Raw genomic sequence first — 23,298 nt, 5'->3', positions numbered from 1 at the left:
ACTCTTTTTATATCTCAGTGGCCTTGATAATAATACGTTCCAAACACAAGTCTGTTGTTACTCATGGAGCTGAGCCCTTCTTGAGGAGCCGCCAATTCTGCAGCTATTCGAGAATTTCCCAGCGTTTTATGGAACCCGAAGGCTCATTACTATATTCACAAGAGCCCTCCACTCGTCCATAACCTGAGCCAGATCAATCCAATCCATACCATCCCATTCTATCTCTCTGAGATCCATTTTAATATTGTTCACCCACCTAACACCTTGATCTTCCCAGTGGTCTCTGTCCTTCTGGCTTTCCCACCAATATCTTATGTGCATTCCTCTTCTTCTCCATTCGTGCGACATGCCCTGCCTATCTCATCTTCCTTGACTTGCTCATTATACTTATACTTGAAGAAGAGTACAAGTCTGTTGTCGTAAAGCAAAATGCTCAAGAGATTACGCGTTGAAGTCAGAACTCATTCTTCAATGAATATAGTTTACTTATTCACCAGGTACAAAAATGTTCCAAAGAGAAATATAAGATATTAATCCTTTGGTCCGAAGTGATAACTTTATATACCACCTACTTAAACGTTCAAGAACTCTGCATTTTGCTCACTAATTTTATTTTTATATTTCTTATGATTCCCACAATAAACAGCTATCATTTTCCTAAACAGGATCAACAAATTGGCGACGTTTATAACGGATACAGGGAGAAGCGAGGGTAACTCAGTCGGTGTAACAATTATGCTACGGCCTGGAAGCCTCTGGGTTCCGTTCCCAGTAGGGGCAAACGATTTCATTACTACTTTACAGCGTCGAGATCTGATCTGGAGCCCATCCAGCCTTGGGACCGGGGCTCTTTCTCAAGGGTTAAAACTGCCGGAACTTGAGCCTGACCAGCCGCTTCCATGAGTATCGAGATTAAGGATGTATGGAGCTGTGCCTCCACTCACCAATCTGTCTTCATAGCTTCGTATTTAATTAAACACAGAGACAACTTTACCTTTAATGGAGATGTAGCAGTAGAAACATGGATCCCTAAATATTATTTGCATCAGCTTCAGGCTTCGAGGGGTTAGCGAAGTTTCTGTTTTGTCACGCTTCTGTGAAGAGAATGACTTCGTAAGTGCAGTTAGAGTTTCCTATGAAGTGAGGCAACGCAGAACCGATATGAACATAATGGAATTCTTACTTAATGCGATACCTCGGGCCCACGCTGTAGCTTGGTTGAGGCACTGTGTTACAAGCCGGAAGGTGGCGGGTTCCTTTCTCGGTGAGGTTATTGCATTTTTCAATTGACCTAATCCTTCCAGCCGAACTATGGCTCTGGGGTCGAATCAGCCTCTAACAGAAATGAGAACCAGGAATCTTCCTGGGGAGTAAAGGGCGGCAGTGGGTCTGGAACGGGGTTCACTCAGCCTCGTGAGGATAATTGAGGAGCTATTTCAAGGAAATAGCGGCTCCGGTCTAGAGATCCGAGATTAACTGCCGTGGGGATCCGTTGCGCTGACCACGTGACACCCTCTATCCGCTAAAGTTGGCACTAACTTCGCCGATAAGCGGCGGTCACTCTGTCGGTATAGTTCGCTTGCGGACTACAGACCACGGAGTTTGTTTGTTTTGTTACCTCATCGACTTTCATGGATGAAACATGCGGACGGACGCGGAGGTATCATTATTTCCATTAATTTCAGACTATTCACGATTGTGAAGGAAATATAATAAAATAACTGTTAAATATTAGTGGAGCGTGGCCCATTTCCTTCACAATTACTTAATGATAAGTATATCCGAGTGACCCTGATAAATACGCTTCAAGCAATAACAGGAAACCTTCACGTACTTTTGTCTTTATGGTGGCATTTCCCCCACCTCTTGTTCCGTTATATCGGCCTTCGTGTCTGTCACATTTAACATTCTCCCATTACACGACCACTTTCGCATTGCCACATAGACAGCGTGTAGATTAATTGTTGCGTTTTGGTTTGTAGACATGTTCTCGAAATAAATGTGACTGGACAAATTCTGAGAGTTGCGGAATTATAAGCGTTTCCTGTCATGGGTACATGCAGTAACGTGGTGGCCCCCGGCTTTAAGGCTGGGGCCACACGAACTCACAAAATGCGTCCGTTGTAACGAACGTCGTATCGTCCGTTATAGAAATAAACAAGAGAGGCGAATTCTACGCTTTCTTCTGGCTCCATTGCAGACAAAAAACTACGCACCGCATAATGCAACTGTGTGGTGTCCTCAGCAACATCCGTCATAAAGTACGTTCGTTACAACGGACGCATTTTGTGCGCTCGTGTGGCCCCAGCCTAAAGGACCACGGTTTCTATATTCCATGCTTTCGCGAGCTGTGGGAAATCCCCAGGTGATTACTGCCGAATCCAATAAGAGGTCGCCGAGTACTCAAGTAACTAAATCCATGAAGCTGAGCCCTTTCTGAAAATCCGTCAGTTGTGCAGCTACTCAAGAATTTCCAAATATTTTATGGAAACAGAAGTTTCATTACCGTGGTCACAACATCCTTCCACTGGTACATATCCCGAGCCAGATAAATCCACTCCATACCACCCCATCCTCTCTCTCTCTCTAAGATCCATTTTAATGTTGTCCACCGACCTACATGTTATCTTCCTAGTCATCCTTTCCTTCTGGTTTTCGCACCAATAGCCTATATTCATTTGTCGTTTCCCCATTCGTGCTACATGCACCCCCCCATCTCATCCTCCTTGACTTGATCAAGTATTTTATTCGAGTATTCAGTGTATCGACGCATATTTTGGCAACCACACCTAAAAATAATCTTCCTTGTAAAACGTAGGGTGACAACATGGCAATGCAGGAACTGCGAAGCAGTTGACACACATCTTACGCCTCACGGCAACTTACTTTCTGTTGGGATCGGTCGAAGTGAGGATGCTCATCCCAACCTTATAAAGCTCGAAGCAAGGACGTCACAAAGTGTTGGTGGAGCAGCAGTAACAGCCTCCACACGAGTTTACTTTGCAACAAATATTGCAAGTCACAGGCCGTGCTTCAGTGCCCATCCTCTGGGTTGCGCTTTGCAAGAAGTGTTGTAAGTAGCGGGGTAGTGACTGCAGTTACTTTGTGGGAAGCGTTATATTCGTCCTTAACATCCGCAGAGATGCTGATAAGGTAAAGGTAGAGTTGTCCCTGTGCTCAACTAATTAAGCACTGTGCCATGAAGGTGTATGGGGGAGTGGATGTATAGATCCACATTTTCTTGACCTCTGCACTAAGTGGAGGTGAGTGCTAAGCTTGACGCCCCAACCGCTTTACCCCCGGGGTAAACAGCCCCCGGTACCCATTGGATAGGAGGCTGGGTGGACCTCAGAGACGGTCTAGACGACGTGAAAAAAATTCTTGACCCTACCGGCACTCGAACTCCGACCCGTCGATCGTCCAGCCCGTAGCCAGTCCCTATACCGACTGAGCTGTCGCGGCTCACTTCATAGATGCTGGTAGCATCGTTAAGTAGCCACGAACTATGCATGCCGTGTGTGGGCTTGCGCGATCGCAGAAGAAGACGCTAGGACACAGAACTCCCATATCAGCAGTCGCCTGTTGTTACCTCTGGGACAAGTGAAAGGCTTACTCCGCATTTCAATTGTGAACACTGTCCCTACGGTACAATTATGGTGTGAGAAATTCGACGAGCAGTAGCGGGCACGCTTAGAGAAAGCGAGGGACTGCACAAAACAATTGCTACAGTTTTCTCAGTCTTGATGTATGTCGCGGATTTGCTCTCTCTTCTTTTGTTACTCCCGTTTTGTGCCTCTTGATGCTTCAAGGTAAAGTTGTCCCTGTGCACTTGAGGGCATGGAGCTGTTGCTTCGTACATCTAAACCTAGACATTAGATGGAGGTAAGCGATCATCTTCACGCTCCGGCCTCTTTACCCCCTGGAAAAATGGCCATGGTACTGATTAGATAAAGGGCTGGGTGTCTCCGTCGCTACTTGAACCTCTACCCTTTGTTTATGGCATATTAAGTGACGTCGATATGACTGCATAGCGTAGGCTGGTATGGTGAATCTGAATAATGAATTGGAAAGGATATGGAAGGAAACTGTCTTGGTCAAATTTCTGACAGTGTTCCGAGGTTTGCCTGTGAGAACTGAGGACAACCACGAAAACCATCAGGAAGGGTAGTCGATGTACTGGTCGAGCTTCAAACTGGATGCCTCCCGAATAAGCCCGCCTCTGTGGTCTAGTGGTCAGAGTTCCTGGCTACAGATCCAGAGGTCCCGGGTTCGATTCCCGGCGCTACCAGAATTTCTGAGAAGTAGTGGGTCTGGAACGGTGTCCACTCAGCCTCGTAAGGGTAATTGAGGAGTTATTTCAAGGACATAACGGCTCCGGTCTAGAAAACCGAACTTAACGGCCGTGGGGTTCCGTTGCGCTGACCACGTGACACCCTCTATCCCCTAAAGTTGGTACTAACTTCGTCGACAAGCGGCGATCGCTCGTTCGGTATAGTTCGCTTGCGGATTCAAGCCACGGATTTTAGTTTTTTTTATGCCTCCCGAATAAAAGTCGGTAATCGCTACCTCATCGTTCGGTCCATAAATTTACTGAACTTTTAACCCCACGCTCGTATGAAGACTTGGAGAAGACACTGTGGAGAGAAACACATCGTAAACTGTTAAAAGGTCAGACAGACGTCAGGTACTGGAACTTCAGATTGTACACTCCATCTGTTATTGGCATGTCTGCTTCATCATGGGATAGAGACGTAGGTACTACCTTATCTCTGCGCTCTGTTCTCAACGTCTTACTGTTATTCATGCGCCTGTGGGAAATTGAGACATGCTTACACAGGAACTTTCTTCCGGAAGGTTGTCTATTCAAGGAATGACACAGTAAACCCTCGCTAAAGGCCGTGTCATAGTTCAGACGGTTAGTCGCCTGGATCGAGCCCAGGTTACGTCATGTGGGATTTATGGTAGATAAAATGACACTGGGACAGGTTTCCTGTCAGTACTTCGGTTTCCCCTGCCAATTCTTATTCCACCGACTGCTCCACATTCATCAATCATCCGGGGCTGGCACAGTAGGTCAATTATTGGCCGAGGTACCAAATGGACTCAGTCTCACCCCACCCCAAGATACTAAGAAAAAAAACCCTTGCTAAGCCTGATTAATGGGAGGTGGAGAGGAAATCCCGATTAAGCGATAATCGGGATTAGTGTAGCAAAATTTAGCCCTAAAAGACAAAAAAAAATTAGAACAAATAAATAGAAAATTTTATGATGTAAGAATTGCTGAGGCATGTACTGTCTTCGCTCGCTTGGAAACCTGGATCGTGGGTTCGAATCGCACCCAGGGCATGGATGTTTAGTTTGTGTGCGTGCGTTTTTCTGTGTTTGTGTACAGGTAGAGGCCTTGCGACGAGCTGATCACCCGCCCAAGGAGTCATACCGAATGTGTAAGATCTAGAAAAACCGAAGTGAACTGAGAAGTTCATGGAGGTAGGCCTAGGCCTACTGGGGCTGTAGTGCCAAGGAAAAGAAAAAGAATTCTGATGAAAATAAATAAAATATCACTGTAGGGCCTTTATTTAAAAATTATAAAAAGAAAATACATGTATTCATCGATAGAAGACTCAGAAGTTGTATTGGTTTTTGAAAGTAATAATGCAACTTTGAGGAAATAGGCGAGTGACTCACCTGCCTCCCCAATTGTCATGTGTCCTAAAGTATGTTCTGAACTGTGGACAGCATTTTACATATTTCGATCCGGATTAACTGTGACCGGATTAGCGAATGTTCGTAGAGTAGTTAGACTTCAGTTGCGTTGCGTGTTTCAAACCCTTCAAACATGTTAGTTAAAATGCCTTTGCGAAGGCAGTGGTGAAAGTAAAGACGTTCTATGCTAAATTAATTAAGCACCCACCTGGAATAACGTATGGGGGAGTGGAGTTACATCTCCAGTCTTACTTAACTTTAGGCAACAGAATGAGTTGAGGGGTTAGTTCCAAGCTACGACTGTTTTACCGCCGGGGGTAGAGCCCCATTAGCCACTGGACAGGCGACTATAGGTCTCAACGCTGACCTACACGCTGTGCCGAAGACAGTTTATATCTCCCTGGGAGGGTTACCCCTATTCTCCGGTCTTCCAGCCTATAGTCTAGTCACTATACCAACTGAGCTACCCTACTCACAAAGGCATTCAACCGAGTAAGTTGGCTCAAACAGTATTGCTTCTTTCTTGTATACGGTAGGAGGAGGCCGGTTCGAGTCTCGGACGGGACTCCGATTAAGATTGTGCGTGATGTTCCTTTGTCCACGGCTGTTCCCTTCTACAATATCCTCACTAGTTCATTGTTCATGCATTATGCGTGCCGCCGTTCGACGCTGTGTAGGTTGAGCTGCCGACAGTGCGAGTAATGAAGACAACGGAAGAAGCAACTTGCGCGAAAGCTTATTGAGGGTGGCCTCAGATTCAACTTGAAATCAGTGAATAATAAGTTAAGATGGACTTCTTACAGAGGTTTTACTGTCCCGAGGGTGACCTTTCTGGTGGGAATTCAAACTCACTAGGACACCAGATAACGCCCCAGCAGGCCACCAGCGCCAAATCATAGAGTGATTCGCTATAAGTCCTTGTTTCTGTGCGCTGGTTTACGACTCAGTCACCTCTTGGGCTGTATAACATTGGATGGTTTGATGATTGATGATGACTGGGATTGAAGTGGTCTTTAACCAGTCGAGGTACCATCTCCGCGCTTGAATGAAAGGACTGAAGAAAACCACGAAAAATCTGAATCAAAATAGCTGGTGTCCCAGTCGAGGTTCGAAACGAACACTTCCCGAGTGGAAGCCCGGAGTAAGCTCCTCAGTAGGCCGCGCCATAGCTCAAGCGGTTAGTCGCTGGCTTCCCACCACGGCGGCCCGGGTTCGATCCCGGGTCTGGTCAAGTGGGATTTGTGGTGGACAAAGTGGTGCTGGGGCGGGTTTTCTCTGAGTACTTCGGTTTCCCATACCAATCTTCATTCCACCAAATTCTTCATCATCATTATCACCCGGGGCAGGCTACAATAGGCCAATCAGTGGCCGCCGTGTCGAGTGGATCCAGTTGGACTTCACCCCCCACTAAGTGAAAACGCTCCTCAGTAGGACTTCTTTATCTGTTTAAAAGCCACGGGATGAGCGAAACGCCTGTAATCCCGACGCAATGGGAGAACATTGAGATAAGAACAAGAGACAGAGAGGCACAGCAATGTCATTTGTTTCGGCCTTCAACTTGAAACGTTTCTGCCTTGTGAGTATCCGGGATGAGTTGTCCATGATCAAGGCGGTACTAACCTTTAATGGCAAGTTCACTTTAAAGGCCCGGCACTGAGAAGGCGTATGATTCACCCACTCGATTCAGGTTCACTGCTGCCAACGTTATAGCGCGAATGGAAAGTTGTACCCGACATCCGAGCTTCTTTTCAGATTTACGCTTTGATACTGATTTATTGGAGATACACAGTGTATTGATGTTGGCAGAGATGTTACCAGTTACCAGTACAAGCTGTAGAGTTGCATTTTGGTCCATAGACCAGGCAACTCTATTTGGGGGCCCGAAAGGGTATGGTTTGGATTGATTTGGCTCAGGATAGGGACCACTGGAGGGCTCTTGTGAACACTGTAGTGAACCTGAGTGCTCCATAAAATGCTGGGAAGCTCTTGAGTAGCTGCAGAATTGGCGGCTCCTCAAGAAGGGTTCAGCTCCATGAGTAACTCAGAGGGCACAGAACTCGGAGTTGGATTCCTGGCAGGGGCAACGGATTTTTATCTTCTTTATATGACGTCCAGACCAAAAGTGGCGCCTCTTATGCAGCTAGTACCTCGGGCTCTTTCTGTGGAGTGTGAGGCGACCGGTGAGTGAAGCTGATCGATCGTCTTCACCTAACGCTGAAGTTAAGAATGCTTTGTGCTATGCATCCCCCTTCTCCTGACATCTTAATGGTGGGTTACCTAATTAAGCACAGGGGTAAATTTAACTTTAATAAAATCTGAATTTATAATAATGAATGCTTGTATAACCTCACTTCTGTCCCTACATCCTGTGTGCTCTTCGTCTGAAATATCGTTAAGGGTACGTCACACCTCGAGTAGGAAATCTTACGGAAGAAAAGCTCGGAATGTTTTAAGAGACCTCATGTATTGCGATTTTAATTTATAGTTTTTGTTGAAAATAGAATGCAGCAGATTTGTAATCACGACGTAAGAATCTGTGTCACTCTGTGATAATGGTACATTCTCAAAGATACTGCCGCGTGTTTGCTAGGCAGCAGGACAAGAAATTTTGTGGGATCTCGGATTTGAACGAATATTTATTGAACAGTCACTTTTACACTCACACTTAAATTCTCCACTTATAACACCCTTTAGACCTTTCCTCTTCAATGTTATGACACTCTCGCACCGCTATTCACGGTGAAGTGTCTTCTGCTCTGCTCGGATGAGAACTCTTCTGCTCTAGTCGGATAAGAACTCTTCTGCTCTAGTCGGATAAGAACTCTTCTGTTCTCTTGTCGAATACCAACTCTCTTGGTCTCTGCCCGACGTTGGACTGTTATAACTTGCACTCGGACTGAATAGGGAATACCTTGTGGAAGGTATTCCCTGTTAGGCAACGAACGCTTCAAACAACTCGTTGCTTGGATATTGCTGGCCGTTGTATAGCAATGGATGCGTTCCCATTCCTAGCAGTTGTAGCGGGAACGTTGGTCGTTGCCTAGGAAATCAACCCTGATCTTCCAACCCCTTCCGGCTTTCTCTCGGCACTTCACGATATTTTAGACACATCATACTGAATTCTACATTAGTTCTTCCTGACTCTCATGCACTTCCAAATCACAAGAATCCTGTTCCAAAACAAAACCCGTTTCTATAAAATGTCTTCTTGTGTTTCAGATGCTGTTGCTGCTGCTCTTAGCCCCCCTGCTAGAGGCGGGCTATGTGCCCCCGGGCCCCCTCTACCGGTGCCCCGAGAAGCCGCTCCAGCTGTTCCCCTGTGAATGTGAGGCGGGGGGCGACAGCGGGCTGAACATTCGTTGTGAGAACTCCAATTTGGCATCATTGTCAATTGCGATGGCTAATTTGGCAACACTGAACGCTCCGGTGGAGCGTCTCACCATCTCCAAGTGCCATATCCGTCAGTAAACTTTGTATAATTTAGCACTGCCTTCTTTGTGTGTTTGGTGGACGTGATGGCCAATTCTGTTCGACTTTGACTGCCCTCTCACTAAGCTTCAACGTACCAATATGCAAAAACTTCCGCCCAACTTATTGAAATATTGATCTGAATTATATTTCTGAAAAATTTAATTGTCAAGGAATCAGACTCTAGTTTATATTTCCCACTATAGGCCGTGCTCTTTTGTATTTCTAGAGCCAAGAGGCAGCTCTCTGTAGCTACAGAAGTAGCAGACATGTAGAGCACAGCACATCACTTCCAGGTCCACGTCATTATGATGAAGTTCTCTTTCTTTATCATCAACCCTGATTTTGGGAAGACACCTCTCACCCCTTGTCAAGTTAGCCCTCTCTTTATACAGCCCAACTCTTCCCACATTATAGACTCTTTTAAAAAAACAGTGGAAAATAATTTTACAACTTATGGTAAAATCATTCATTTTGAGCAATATTTGGCATCTCAGCTTACTTTTGCAATATTGTAATTTTGATGGAGCAGAGTTACCCTAGGATACAAAATGAAGGCAGTACCACAGCCTCTACCACACGTTTTAGACCCATATGAACTGCAGCTGTAAGAAATAGTGTAGACTTTCTACAGCAAATGTTACTATAGTCCAGTAGTGGGTCCCAGAAATTAAATATATAAACTGGGGAACAGATGACAAGCATAATGGTCTCCTGAACCTGTCTGTTCTGTTAGCACTGGTTAATGAAATGCTACTGTGTTTCACACAGGGCGTCTGTATGGCAGTCTCTTATACCCACTCCATGTGCGAGTGATGCGGGTGGAAGACACGCCTCTGCAGCACATCGAAGAGCACAGCTTTCTGGGTGTGAACAGAACATTACAGGAGCTCCACATTGTGGGTTCTGAGCTCCAGGAGTTCCCCACTTTGGCTTTCCGAGTATGTACAAGACATTACACAGTGCAGTATACTGTCACTTCTTTTTAGTAACAATTTGAAATAGTTGTTTCTGAACTAGATCATGTCTGTAGATGACAAGAATAGCAGTCAAAATGGTGTAACTTACATCTTTTTGTTACCATCTGTGGTCTGGATGCAATACGTATGAACATGCATAACACTTGCTATGCAGATTGCAATAATGTGACGTTACTTAACCCAGAATAAACTTTTATTCACTAATAAAACTTTTTTCTCACATTTAGTTACTAGGAATTTAATTAAGACCAAGAAGAATATACAAACAAATTGCTGTTTTGAATCAAAACTTAGTATACAAAACTGTGTTTCGATGTAAAAACATTTTTGAAGAAAGCAGTCTTTTGGGATTTGGCACCGTGTATATGTGGTGTTAACCGACGTTTCGGAGGAACATATCGCCTCAATCTTCAGGGTAGAAGAAAAAATATAAGAAATCTGCAAGCGAAGAGACCGTGAGAACCAGTCTGCTTTTACCGGTTCTCATGGTCTCTTCGCTTGCAGATTTCTTATATTTTTCCTCTACCCTGAAGATGGAGGCGATACGTTACTCCGAAACGTCGGTTAACACCACATATACACGGTGCCAAATCCCAGAAGACTGCTTTCTTCATAGCCACTGCCGTGAAAGCCTCAAATCTTACAATAACATTTTTGTTTCTAGAATTGGAAACATTCTATCAGATGAATTCAAAATTTAATTTCCGCCTTTAACTATGTAAGCAGATCAACTGCTCACATTATGTATTGTTTCAGGTACTGGGTAACATCACAACACTCCGAATTGATGGACACAAATTCCAGACTCTTCCTGCGGATGCTTTAAGTTCTGGGCTTCTACATTCTCGCCTTGAGAGGCTCCATATCACCAATGGGTTGCTGGCCGAACTGCCTCCTGATGCCTTCCACATACTGCGCAAACTCAAGACACTCGACCTCCATGGCAACCAGCTGAAGGAGCTGCGGCGGAATCAGTTCAAGGGACTCCGGGACACAGAGGTACTTGACCTGTCGCATAACAACTTGACCAAAGTGGATTCATCACACCTGGCAGATTTGAACAAGATGTCATGGTGCAACCTGTCCCACAATGCCATAGCAGAACTCACCAGGTAATGGTGAAGAGGATTTCTAAACTATTTATTGTGTCTGTCTGTCGATATATTGATCTATCGACGTATCAAATTGTTTCCGTTGATATATCGACTGTCAAGCTATCTATGTGTCTATGCATGAATTTTCAATTAATCAATGTATCGGTGAATTGATATGTCGATTTTTCGATCTATTTATTGATTTGTTTTTCTTTGTTTCTCTTTAGCTATTCATTCATTTTTATTAATTTATTCATTTGTTTATTCATTTATTCATTGATAATTTACTTCGTTTATTTATTTATTCTATCATTCATTCACTTATTTGCTAATTTTTTTTTTATCATTCTTTCACTCGTTCTTTGACTCAGTTATTCATTCACTCCTTCATTCGTTCATTTATTTATTCATTGATCCTTCATTTATTCTTTCGTTCATCCATTCATTCACTCATTCATTTATTCTCTTGAAAATTCAGTCTGTGTGTCGAGCACACATGCAGTTACCAGTGAGATAATATGGACTTGCACACTTACGTGGATACAATGTCATATTTTGGAAACAACATACAAACTTGAAGTATGCCTGATATCTGTTCTGAACGAAATAGAATGTTTGTTACATATCATGTGGATGGAACTACATGTTGCAGGGGAACTTTTGCACGTAACACAGTGCTGCGTGTGCTGCATATGAACCACAACCGGTTACGGAGGCTGGATTCCAACTCATTCCGTGGGATGCGTTTTATTCGACGGTTATACTTCAGTGACAATCAGATCACAGATGTAGGGAGAGGCACATTTGGTTCTGTGACAAGGGTTGGCACTGTTGATCTTGCAAGGAATTTTATCAAGAAAATAGACTTTCAGATGTTCTACCAGCTGCAGTACGTTGAGGTAATCTTCATTTTCATCATCTTTATTTCTCTTATTGTGGCAGTTTCTACTTATTCTGCAATAAGTAGTGTCATGTTGGAACTCATTGGCATGGTTCTGCAGAGCATATCATCTGTTGCAGCTGATTGATGTCTCAGAGAACCAGGTGACAGAAGTGCAGAAGCTTGCCTTCAAGGACCTATACTTGGTGCGCATTAATATATCCCACAATGCTATTGAACGCATTGAGTCAGGTGCATTTGAGAACTGTGCCAATGTGACATTGCTTGACCTATCTCACAACATGATTGAAAGCATCCCTCGCACTGCTTTTGACAGCAATACATATGCCACAGAACTGGATCTGTCTTACAATCTGCTGATGGATTTATCACAGGTACTTAAATCTTTACCTCTTTTCTTTTAATTCTTAGCATGGCATGAGGTGGTTCCCTTGATTCTTGGGCCATACATTGCCCAAATTTTTGTCTTATACAGGTGATGTACAATAACCTTTTGTGTTCTCTTGACCTGAGTGTGTTTGTATGTAAATACAAAGCATGACACATAAAACATCAATGTGTACTGAAGTGCTTGATAGAAATATGTCTGATTTCTTCTACCAGGTTCCCCTGCATAACATGACTGGACTGAAGGTTCTAAACGTAAGCCACAACATGATAGAGAAAATTCCTCGTAATACGTTTCCCAAACTGTTTGAGCTTCACACCATCGATCTCAGCTACAACAGGGTTCGTGAAATATGGAATTCTGTGTTCCAAACATTATTCAGTCTACGTTTTGTGAACATGAGCCACAATTCCCTAAATACAATAAAGGGCTCCACATTTGGTGCACTGCACACACTACTTGAGTTGGATCTCAGTCATAATGAACTGTCAGATGTGAACAAGGCAGCCCTGGCTCGATGCGCATCTCTGCGGAAGCTCACGCTGCACAACAACTCACTCACACAAATCTTCCAGCTGCCCATCTCACTCAGTGACCTGGATCTCTCTCACAATGCCATTTCAAGTATTCCACCGCTGGAGACATGGCCCACTATGAACTCATTGCTGTCACTGGACCTGAGCTACAATGCAATTGGAGACACACTTGAGCGGGGCGCATTCTCAAATTTGCTGACACTGCAGAAGCTGAACCTTGAGGGGAACGGAATGACCAAAGTCCCATGGGAGAGCCTGAGTGAATTGTCCACTCTTCAGTTCCTTAATATGCAGGTAACAACGGACTATCAGAGCTGGTCCAGTTACTTGGTATATGTACGGTACTTCTGTTTGTCACAGATGGCATTCACATTCACTTTCACAGCTTTCTGAAATATACAAGTTAACCACTCCAAATTCCTAAAATGTGGGTGGGGGGAAGTGAAGATAACCCTGTAAGAGCCATGGAAGTCCATAGGGTTGTGAGACATAAAGGCTTCCAAATTTTCTAGAAAATCAGTTCACAGATGGCAGTGAGGTTGTCAGTCTTAAACGTGCTGGCCACACCTATACCTGCACGAAGATTGCTGGTACTCATTTCTGTTAGGGTCTGAGTTGACTCCAGGGTCATAGTGCGGCTGGAAGGATTAGGTCAATTGAAAAATTGAGTGACCTCATCAGGAATTGAACGCACGACCTTTCGGCTTGTAGCATAGTGCGTCAACCAACTGTGCTACCATGTGCCCCTATGTTTCTTGTATAATTAAGATAAAATGACAAGTTGTATAGGCTAGACATGTTTGAAACCCTGCGGAGGGCCTATTAGATTTGCCCAGTCTGTCCATCCATCTGTACACATGAAACAACCCAAGAATCGCTGAATGCATTTTCATTAAAATTTATATTGGGGCTGCTTGGAACTACTCTAATAAATTAATATCATTATTATCATTGCTGTCATTTTCACAGATTTTGTATCTTTTATCATCATCATCCCGATTATCAATATACCATCATCATAATCATTGATGCCTATGGTGTATGTTAGAAAGTATGGTACATATTAAATTATATTTTTATTTAATCATTTAGAATTTATTTAATGACCCTGTCAGTAACTCAGACTGCATAACATCAAGTGATTTGATGATAGTGAATTCGAAAGGATATTAAAGAAATGATCTAAGCTTCTTTAAGATACAATCCCAGCATTTTCCTAGAGGAAATGAGGAAAACCGTGAAACATCTCAGTCAGGATAGTCAGGATTCCAGCCAAGATTATAATCAGAAATCTCCTGGACACAAATCAGAAGTGCTGCCACTTAAGCTGAGTGTGCATTTTGCAGCAATAATTCGACATGGCATCAGTGCGATATGCTCAGTTTCTTGTTGCAGCACAACCAGCTCACAAAACTGGAGCGGGGTGCATTTGGCCGCTTACCTGTGGTGTTCGAGCTGAATCTGTCACATAACCTGCTGAACAATATCACAGTACGAGCCTTTGAGGGACTCCTGCAGCTTCTCATGCTCAACCTCACGGCAAACAACCTCACCACCATCCCCAATGGAGCCTTCCAAGGTGAGCCATATACTAGGTACATACAGTATGCACCAAAAATTGCAGTACTGAAATGAAAAGACATCCTGTTGATACCACTGTCTATTCATGTGAAGGCCCCTTGCATGACAGAGCCTTCTGAAATCCTGAAGAAATGGTCAGATCACCATGTCCCTGTAGCATTCTTGAGTGACGGTAAGAGCATTGCCTTCCTCATCCTCAATGAAATAGGGGCCTAATATACCATGTGCTGAGACAGCACGCCATATCATCACACATGTACTATGTAGCGGTTTCTGGACGATAACATCTGGCCGCTCAAAACCAAGGAAGCAATTTGTCTGGTGACCACTTCCGTATGAGCGGAAATAATACTCAACTATGAATACTTTTTCCTCTGTTGAGAGACCCGTTTCCGACAACTGCACAACACAACTTCCTTTTCACTTCTGGGTACACGTGCAGCTGGAGCTATGCCCCATCGACAAATGCACATGCACGTTCGAGATGTGCGAGTTTCAGTACTGTATATTTTGGTGCATACTGTATTCTAACAGCTGGATCCATGTAATCAGTAAAGATTGTATGAGAATCTGAGATTTTCATTGCAGTGATTATGAAGAATAATGTCCTTTGAGATATGATATTGTAACGTGCTATCTTACGGTCATCGCTGTGCAACAGCCTACAATGAGTCTCCACGGTTATGATGAATACACGGGGAGTTCCCACAGAAACAAGTCAATAACAGTGGGCCATTGCGTAGGAATTGCAGAATCAACAAAGCAGCATTTCCCCGGTTACACGTTACAATATGATGTAGTTTGCTACTAGTGTATCTAAGGAACATGCTGTCTCGATCCCTGGCGAGGAAGACTAAGATGAACATGGAGAAAATATTACTGGTTCAGTCAGGGCCTTAGTGCTAGTCCCCTGTCGTCCCTCCCCCATGACCATATCATTATTTCAGTCTTTGACTTGCTCTTTTATCCTGAAGATGGAGGCAGCAGTTTCCTCTGAAACATCAATAATGATCCACCAGACTGCAGAGTATAACATCCCAGTAGACAATGGTCTTAACAAACACTGTATTTTAATTTTATGGCTCAGTAAATGGTTTTGCACATTCTTTATGTGAAGTACCTGAAGTGATCACATATTGAAGTCATGTCTGTCTATCCATCTGAATGGCTTATTTTAGAAACTATGTGACTGGTTTCAGTTAATACACCTACTCCATATGTTACAGGTTTGGTGTCATTGCGGACTCTAGATCTGTCGCACAATCTGTTGGAGAAACTGGACAATAAGACTCACGGCCTGCTGGATGATTGCTTGTCATTAGAAAGGGTAACAAGAAGCACACTCCTGTGCCATAGTTTGTTGTGTATTTAATGGGCCATATTTAGGGGGAAATTTGTAATTATAAATCATTTCTGTTGATTTTCTGGCATAAAATTTGGGAGCCTCGACCTCTCACTGTTGGAAAAGAGTGTCTTTGATTCATTGTCAGTGGTAGTCCCATAAGAATTCTTTGATATCATAAATTCAGAACTTTCATTAGGCTTAAGCAGTGAACATGAATCCTACATCTTATTAGTAGCACCATGCCAAGCTAATGAGTAGGTGCTCTGGTCATTCTCAAGATGGACTCTACATGGAGGTGAAAGTCAGTGACCATTTTAAAATTCTGAAGCATTTGCCTGGATGGACTTAGGGAAAGCAAAGACAGACGTCATGACACAAAGTTCCTCTGTTGAGATTTGAACTAAGTACAACCAGAATTGTAATGAGATGTGTTGTCATTCTGCTTCATTTGAATAAGTATCCAAGGGTGCAAGAAATTAAGTATTTAAGAACATCCAGAAATATTTATTTGTCTTAAAAATGTATTTTATAGCCTTATTTATGTAAGCGTGATTTGAGGTTCTCACAGCCTTGACTGGGGGTAATGCGGTAGTATAGTTGGTTGAGGCACTATGTTACAAACTGGAAGGTCGCGGGTTCAAGTCCTGATGAGGTCATTGGATTTTTTCAATTGACCTAATCCTTCCAGCTGCGCTATGGGCCTGGGGTCAAGTCAGCCTGTAGCAGAAATGAGTACCAGGAATTAATTAAATAATTTTCCTGGGGAGTAAAGCGTGGCAGGTGCGTAAGGCTGACAACCTTGCCGCCATCTTTGAGCCGATTGTCTAGATAATGTGGGACCCTCGACGTCTCACAAACTTATCGGCCTTCACGGCCTGTTACAGGGATAGCTTTATTTTTTACAGTCATGACTGTAGTGTTACTGTCTTCTAGGATATCTTACTGTGTAGTTTGGTAGATAACTTGAACTTTGAGGCATCATCTTTGCCTGAAACATTAATATCCATCCACCAATCTACATGGTCTCACATACAAGAACACAGTAAACTTTGTATTCATGTAAGTTTACATGTATGTTCTGTACTTTAACTGGTACTGTAGTTTGTTTCTTACACTCAAGAGGGCCATATTGGAGTCTACTCTTCATTCTAACACTTGTGAGAAATATTTAGTCAAGTAATAGCACTTAATGCCTCTGTAAGTCTTTCTGTAAATGTGTTTGTCTGTCAGGTGAACTTGAGCCATAACAAGATCTCGTTTATCACGCGTCACACCTTCCCCAGTTCACCCTGGGTGCCATATAGGCTGCGAGAAGTTGACCTCAGCTATAACGTGATGCCTGTGCTGACATATGATATTACAGTTGGCACCAAGCGTGTGGAGCTGCTTAACGTTAGCCACAACATCCTCAATGAGATTCGCCACAGTGAGTACACACCATTCAAGCCGTAACGGACTGAGAGTTGTATTATCTGACCTCACTCTCTGAGCTGCAGTCTTACCTGCCTTTGTTGAAATCTGCCACAGTGTATGCACACTAAGCGAACCATAACAGACTGAGAGTTGTATTATCTGACATGCCTCTGTTGTCCATGCACAATATTCTCCAGAATTGTGTCAGAGTGAGTACACAGTAAGAGAGCCATACTGTATCTAAGTCATGTGTTAACTGAGCTACAGTGTGACTTTAGGGACCAATCATAAAATCCTTGAGAGAGTGAGGATGTATTAAATGAATCACACTCTGTCTGAGTGGAGTGTGCAGTGGGCTTAAACAAAACTTGAGTTTGGGGACTGTCTGCAGGGATCCATTTCACATTAGTTTAGTTCCTTGTGGTGGGGTGAGACAGAGTCCACTTGGTATATCAGCCACTAACTGGCCTACTATATCAGCCCCAGATGATAGATGGAAGGGGCATGCAGTAGTGTAGTTGGTTGAGGCACTATGCTACAAGCCGGAAGGTCGCGGGATCGAATCCTGATGAGGTCATTGGATTTTTTCAATTTACCTAATCCTTCCAGCTTCAATATGGCCCTGGGGTCAACTCAGCCTCTAACAGAAATGAGTAAAGGGTGGCTGGCACGTAAGGCTGACAACCTCACCGCCATCTATGAGCCAATTGTCTAGAAAATGTGGGAACCTCAACATCTCACAACCCTAAGGGCCTCCAAGGCCTGTTACAGGGATACCTTTACTTTTTTTTTTACTTACTTTATAATAGATGGAATGAGAATTGGCAGGGGCACAGAAATACTCGGAAGAAACCTGTCCCAGTGCCACTTTGTGCACCACATGATCTGACCTGTGCTGAAACCTGAGCTATGGCACGGCCATCATTTCACACTGAATGAGCTTCATTATAATTGAGATGTGTATGAAACGATCTACAACATGATTTGACCCTGGGGACCTCCAACAGTATCTTTTAGTGACCGGACACGGAAAGTACATGTTAAACAAACAGAAACACTTACAGGATCCTCCACAATGAGTACACATTGTATGAGCTGCAGTAAAATGAAGCAGCTTTGAAACTGGGTTATAACATGGCCTGAGATTGGGGAAAAGTCTGACAGCATCTTCAGTAAAATCTGCTGCAGTGGCAACACACCAATGAGTTACATTTTGTTACAGATGTCCTTGGTAACCTTACAGCTGTTAAAGTGCTTGACTTATCAAACAATGAGCTCACCCAGCTGCCCACTGAAGTGTTCGGCCCCCCTCGCAACCTCACCACTCTCTACCTGCAACACAACCAGCTGACCATGCTGCCTCTGGTGGATCTTGTGTCACTTAAGCCACAGCTCAGAATAGTTGATGTGCGGGCCAACAGATTACAGCACTTTCACCATGAACTGATGCCTCTTGTTGAGAATGGAACGCGCATCTTATATTCGGGTAAGTATCAACAAGATCAGTTCTCCCTTGGTCCATATGGTGGTGTGTTCTTGATGTTCATATCAGGAAACTATTATTTATTGTTATAGCAGACCATGGAATCTGATCCATGGGCTTTTCAAATGCAAGGGATAACCTGGAGTCAGGAAAGAATTGCAGACCTTTCATGCATTAGCAATGAAGGTCCTGTTAGATTTGCTGTTTCTGTTTAGGCTGTCTGATCTGTTTGCAGTAACAGCTTGAAAACTGCTGAATTGATTTTCTTGAACTCTGATATTGACAAGTTTGAGTAGAATTTGCCCAGACATTCTATTTTTTATTAAAATAATGGACACCTTACATTAATACCAACCCGTGTTTCTGCATGCATTGTAATGTGAATTGTCTAGCTATCTCCACAGAACAGTGTCCTTCATCAGAAGCTAATAGTTGCTCAGCTGGTCAAGGAGCACAAAGCATTCTAATATTCATTAGCACATTCACAAGACCCCACAACTGGTCTTAATTCTGATCCAAATAAATCTAGTTCACAACCTCATACCCTGTTTCATTAAGATCCATTTTAATATTATCTTTCCACTATGACTGTGTTCTATATAAATGGTCTCTTTTGTTCAGGTTTTCCAATCAGATGTTTCTATACATTCAACTTCTCTTTTATGCATAGCCCATGCCCCACCCATGTCATCCTTTTTGATCTGAACGTCCTCATATCTGTTGAGGAGTACATATTACGAAGTTCCTCACCATTCAGTTTTCTGCAGTCTCCTATTACTTCCTCCATCTTACATCCAAATATTCTCCTCTGCACCCTGTTATCCAGTACTCTCAGTTGATTTTATAAATTAGACAAATTAATGCTCAGATTTCGTTATGCCTTTGTACAGGCAACCCGGTGAGCTGTGATTGTGAAGTGCGGCCATTGAGGCAGTGGCTGGACTCACAGGTGTCCCCCGGCCCTGAATGGGACACACTAAAATGTTCTGCACCCAAGTTTTTGGAGGGACAGTCTATTGCTGTCATTCCAGAAGACCGGATGACCTGCGGTGCTGAGCGGGACAGCCCTCGCTTCCAGATCAATCCAGACCTTAAGTTCCGAGACATTCACAGGTGCGTGGAACTGTTGAACATGAAGGTGTTGTTAGGTTGTGGAAGATATCGATCATATCTGCACCTTTCTCTGCAACATTTGCATTATCTCAAAATTTCTGGGTAACTCTGTTAATAATGTCATATTTGTTGTACACTGTCTTTGAATTCTTTATTCTTATGGCTTGCCTCAGTTGTCTTCTTAGGCTGCGCCATAGCTCAAGCGGTTAGTTGCTGGCTTCCCACCGTGGCAGCTCGGGTTCGATCCCAGGTCTTGTCAAGTGGGATTTGTGGTGGACAAAGTGGCACCAAGACAGGTTTTCTCTGAGTACTTCGGTTTCTTCATTCCACCAGTTGCTCCACAATCACCCTCACCTATCATCTGGGGCTGGTACAATAGGCCAGAAGTGGCCACAGTACAAGGGACTTAGTCCCACCCCACTAGCAATAATAAAAAAGAAATAATAGTTACATTCTTTGATTTCTCTCACCTGTGGTAAAAGCCAGCATCTAATCACCTCTGTTATGGCGTGGCCCCTCCTAAAATCATAATATATGTAGAATGAGCGAAAAGAGAGGGGAAGCAGAAACAAGAACAGAAAATTTTCTTGTGCCCTGAAGTGAACATAATAGAATGAATTGGACTGCAAACCATGAAGCGATCACCTCGCTAAGGATACTGTTAGGTAACAGTTAATATTTGCTGCTTACATAATTCTTCCGTTCAACAGGACAAACAATGGAGTTTCAATCACATGGTTTGTGTCAACACATAGTGATGTTGCTGACTTCCGCTTGGTGGCGCGCGAGGCGCAGAATGTGGTCCTAGAGCTGGACCTTCCCTACAATGCACGCAGCCATATAGTGCGTGGACTTCCCTCAAGCCCGCACCTTGAGCTGTGTCTGCTGGCACGAGATAGCTCTGGAAACGTGCGTCACTGGCGTGCTAGTCAGTGCACAATGCTTCCACCTAGTGACTATTACTCACATGCTAGCATCCCATTCACTTCCACCATGTGCTACGTGGTCCTTGTTGTCCTGCTGCATCCCATCACACAGTAACAAAGAAAGTGTTGTGTTATAATGTGTACATTTATATTTGTAAATGTGATTTTGTACAGGAACAAATTTTATATTTGGTTATTAAAACTTTACTGTAACTGTGTTGTCACTTTGGTTAGCTGCAAATGAGCAGCCCTTGGTTCAAATCCTGCAAACCTACAATTCTGAGCCAGTTTTCATGATTTTCCACAGTCACTAAGACAATTCATTAACAAAAGCATCATTTTACATTCATCTTCAGTATCATTTATAATTATTAGAATCTGTTGCTCTTTCCCTGAGCTATTGCAGAGATTTGCATGCTGCATTCACCTGGAGAGCTCTGTTGATGGAGGTGTAAGCTACTGATAAGGTTACTTGTGTTAGGCAGGTCGAAGGGTGGGGATCAGGCGATATGTAGCACCTGGTCATCTATGCTTGGGGTCAGGTATGAAGCTAAAAGCCTCACAAAAGATATACATTAATAAGCAGCAATGGGCAGTAAATGAGCATATTACATAAACGATACCAGGGTTCTAAGAGAACTGTAGTTGTAGAGTAGGCAAGGAAGTATCTCATTTGATATCAGCAGTTGATGGAACAATGTTACATAACTTTATAAGCTTTAAAACAATGGGTGGACAAATATAAGGAGGGGCCCAAAGAGGGAATTGAAATCCTAAGAAATGATCCCTACAGGAAGCAAAACCATGCATTGTATTATGTTGACTGCAGCTTCGCTAAGGAGCTGAGGTAATCAAGATGTTGTCTCAACTGTGGGACAACCAAGCTCTACTACAAAACATGACTGGTTAATGTCACTATTTTTTTCTTACCACAGTTCCATATAATTTTTATTGCTAGTGGGTGGGGACTAAGTCCCTTGTACTGCGGCCACTTCTGGCCTATTGTACCAGCCCCAGATGATAGGTGAGGGTGATTGTGGAGCAATTGGTGGAATGAAGATTGGCAGGAGAAACCGAAGTACTCGGAGAAAACCTGCCCCAGTGCCACTTTGTTCACCACAAATCCCACTTGACCAGACCCGGGATCGAATCAGGGCTGCCACGGTGGGAAGCCAGCGACTAACTGCTTGAGCTATGGCACGGTCCACTACAGTTCCATATAGGAAGCTAATGTTTTAACATCACAGAGACCTCTGTAAATTACATTTAGCCTACTCATTCTCCTCCTGTGTTTCTCTCTCATCTCCTCTTTTGTCTTCTACTTCCTCTCCTGATCCTTTTTCTCTCCTTCCTCCTCAAAAATTTCTTTTCTTATTATTAAAACCCTTCTTATTTATTTCTTTGTTACCATTTTCTTCCTTCCTTTTTAGCATGCCACTATTGCATCAGAGCATGCACATGACTATATTTTAGAAACCAATTTACCATCATTTTATTAATGTAAGCACATCACTGATCCAGAAGAATGGCATTGCTACATCAGAGCAACCTGGTAAAAGGTAAAGTTGAAGTTGTCCCTGTACTTAACTAATTAACTATTATGCCATGAAGGCACATGGGGTAGTGGATGTATAGATCCACGTTTTCTTGACCTCGGCACTAGTTGGATGTCAGTAGCTTCACCCCTCTGCTGCTTTACCCCTGATTAAGGAGTCCCTGTTACCCATTGGATAGGAGATTGGGTGGACACCAGAGCCAATCTAGATGACACAGAGAAGTGAAAATTCTTGAACCTACCGGGACTCAAACTCTCACCCCTAAGTCAACCAGCCAGTAGCCAGTTGCTATACTGACTGCACTATCCTGGCTCTTCCAGAGTAACCTGATTATTCCAGTGGGGAGTATGCACTCCACTGTCCTTTTTAAACATTCTTGTTCTTATTCTGCGAATGTATCAGCGTATTCATTGCAACACTATCTAGTACCAAGGTTATGAATGTGGAGTCATACCTCCACTTCCCCCTACATGTTCATTGTGTGCTGCTTAATTAGATTAATTTTAAACCAGAGAATGCTAATCACTGTTCTGCAAGAGTATCCTTACTAACTCCATGAAGCTGAGTCCTTGAGAAGCCAATAGTCACTCACTCACGCAAGAAATTCTCAATATTTTGCTGAATCTCAAGACTCATTACCACACTCAGAAGAACACACCATCAGTCCCTATCCTGAGCCCCATGAATCCAATTCACTCCCATCCTATTTATATAAGATCTGTTTTAATAGCATCATCCTCTAGGTCTTCCCAGTGATCCTTTTCTCCAGGTTTTCCCAGTGTAACTGTATAAACCGAGTATCTCTGCCGCT

General features: G+C 43.4%; 1 protein-coding gene across 2 annotated transcripts in view; it reads left to right on the top strand.

Moving 5' to 3' along the window:
• Positions 1 to 21,144, top strand: part of LOC111864139 (protein artichoke) — a 37,016-nt gene extending 15,872 nt beyond the window's left edge. For both annotated transcript variants that reach the window (XM_023851181.2, XM_023851180.1), the window contains exons 3-14: positions 8,923 to 9,163; positions 9,943 to 10,112; positions 10,908 to 11,263; positions 11,898 to 12,144; positions 12,266 to 12,520; positions 12,750 to 13,364; positions 14,466 to 14,649; positions 15,878 to 15,978; positions 17,227 to 17,422; positions 18,632 to 18,895; positions 19,783 to 20,005; positions 20,716 to 21,144. In XM_023851181.2, the coding sequence (XP_023706949.1) occupies positions 8,923 to 9,163; positions 9,943 to 10,112; positions 10,908 to 11,263; positions 11,898 to 12,144; positions 12,266 to 12,520; positions 12,750 to 13,364; positions 14,466 to 14,649; positions 15,878 to 15,978; positions 17,227 to 17,422; positions 18,632 to 18,895; positions 19,783 to 20,005; positions 20,716 to 21,046 (3,183 nt within the window). In that variant the 3' untranslated portion in view covers positions 21,047 to 21,144. The remainder of the gene's footprint in view (positions 1 to 8,922; positions 9,164 to 9,942; positions 10,113 to 10,907; positions 11,264 to 11,897; positions 12,145 to 12,265; positions 12,521 to 12,749; positions 13,365 to 14,465; positions 14,650 to 15,877; positions 15,979 to 17,226; positions 17,423 to 18,631; positions 18,896 to 19,782; positions 20,006 to 20,715) is intronic.
• Positions 21,145 to 23,298: the final 2,154 nt, after the last annotated feature.

This window comes from Cryptotermes secundus, unplaced genomic scaffold (assembly GCF_002891405.2).
Source record: "Cryptotermes secundus unplaced genomic scaffold, Csec_1.0 scaffold1282, whole genome shotgun sequence".
Lineage (NCBI taxonomy): Eukaryota > Metazoa > Arthropoda > Insecta > Blattodea > Kalotermitidae > Cryptotermes > Cryptotermes secundus.
This window is presented reverse-complemented; position numbering and strand designations above follow the sequence as displayed.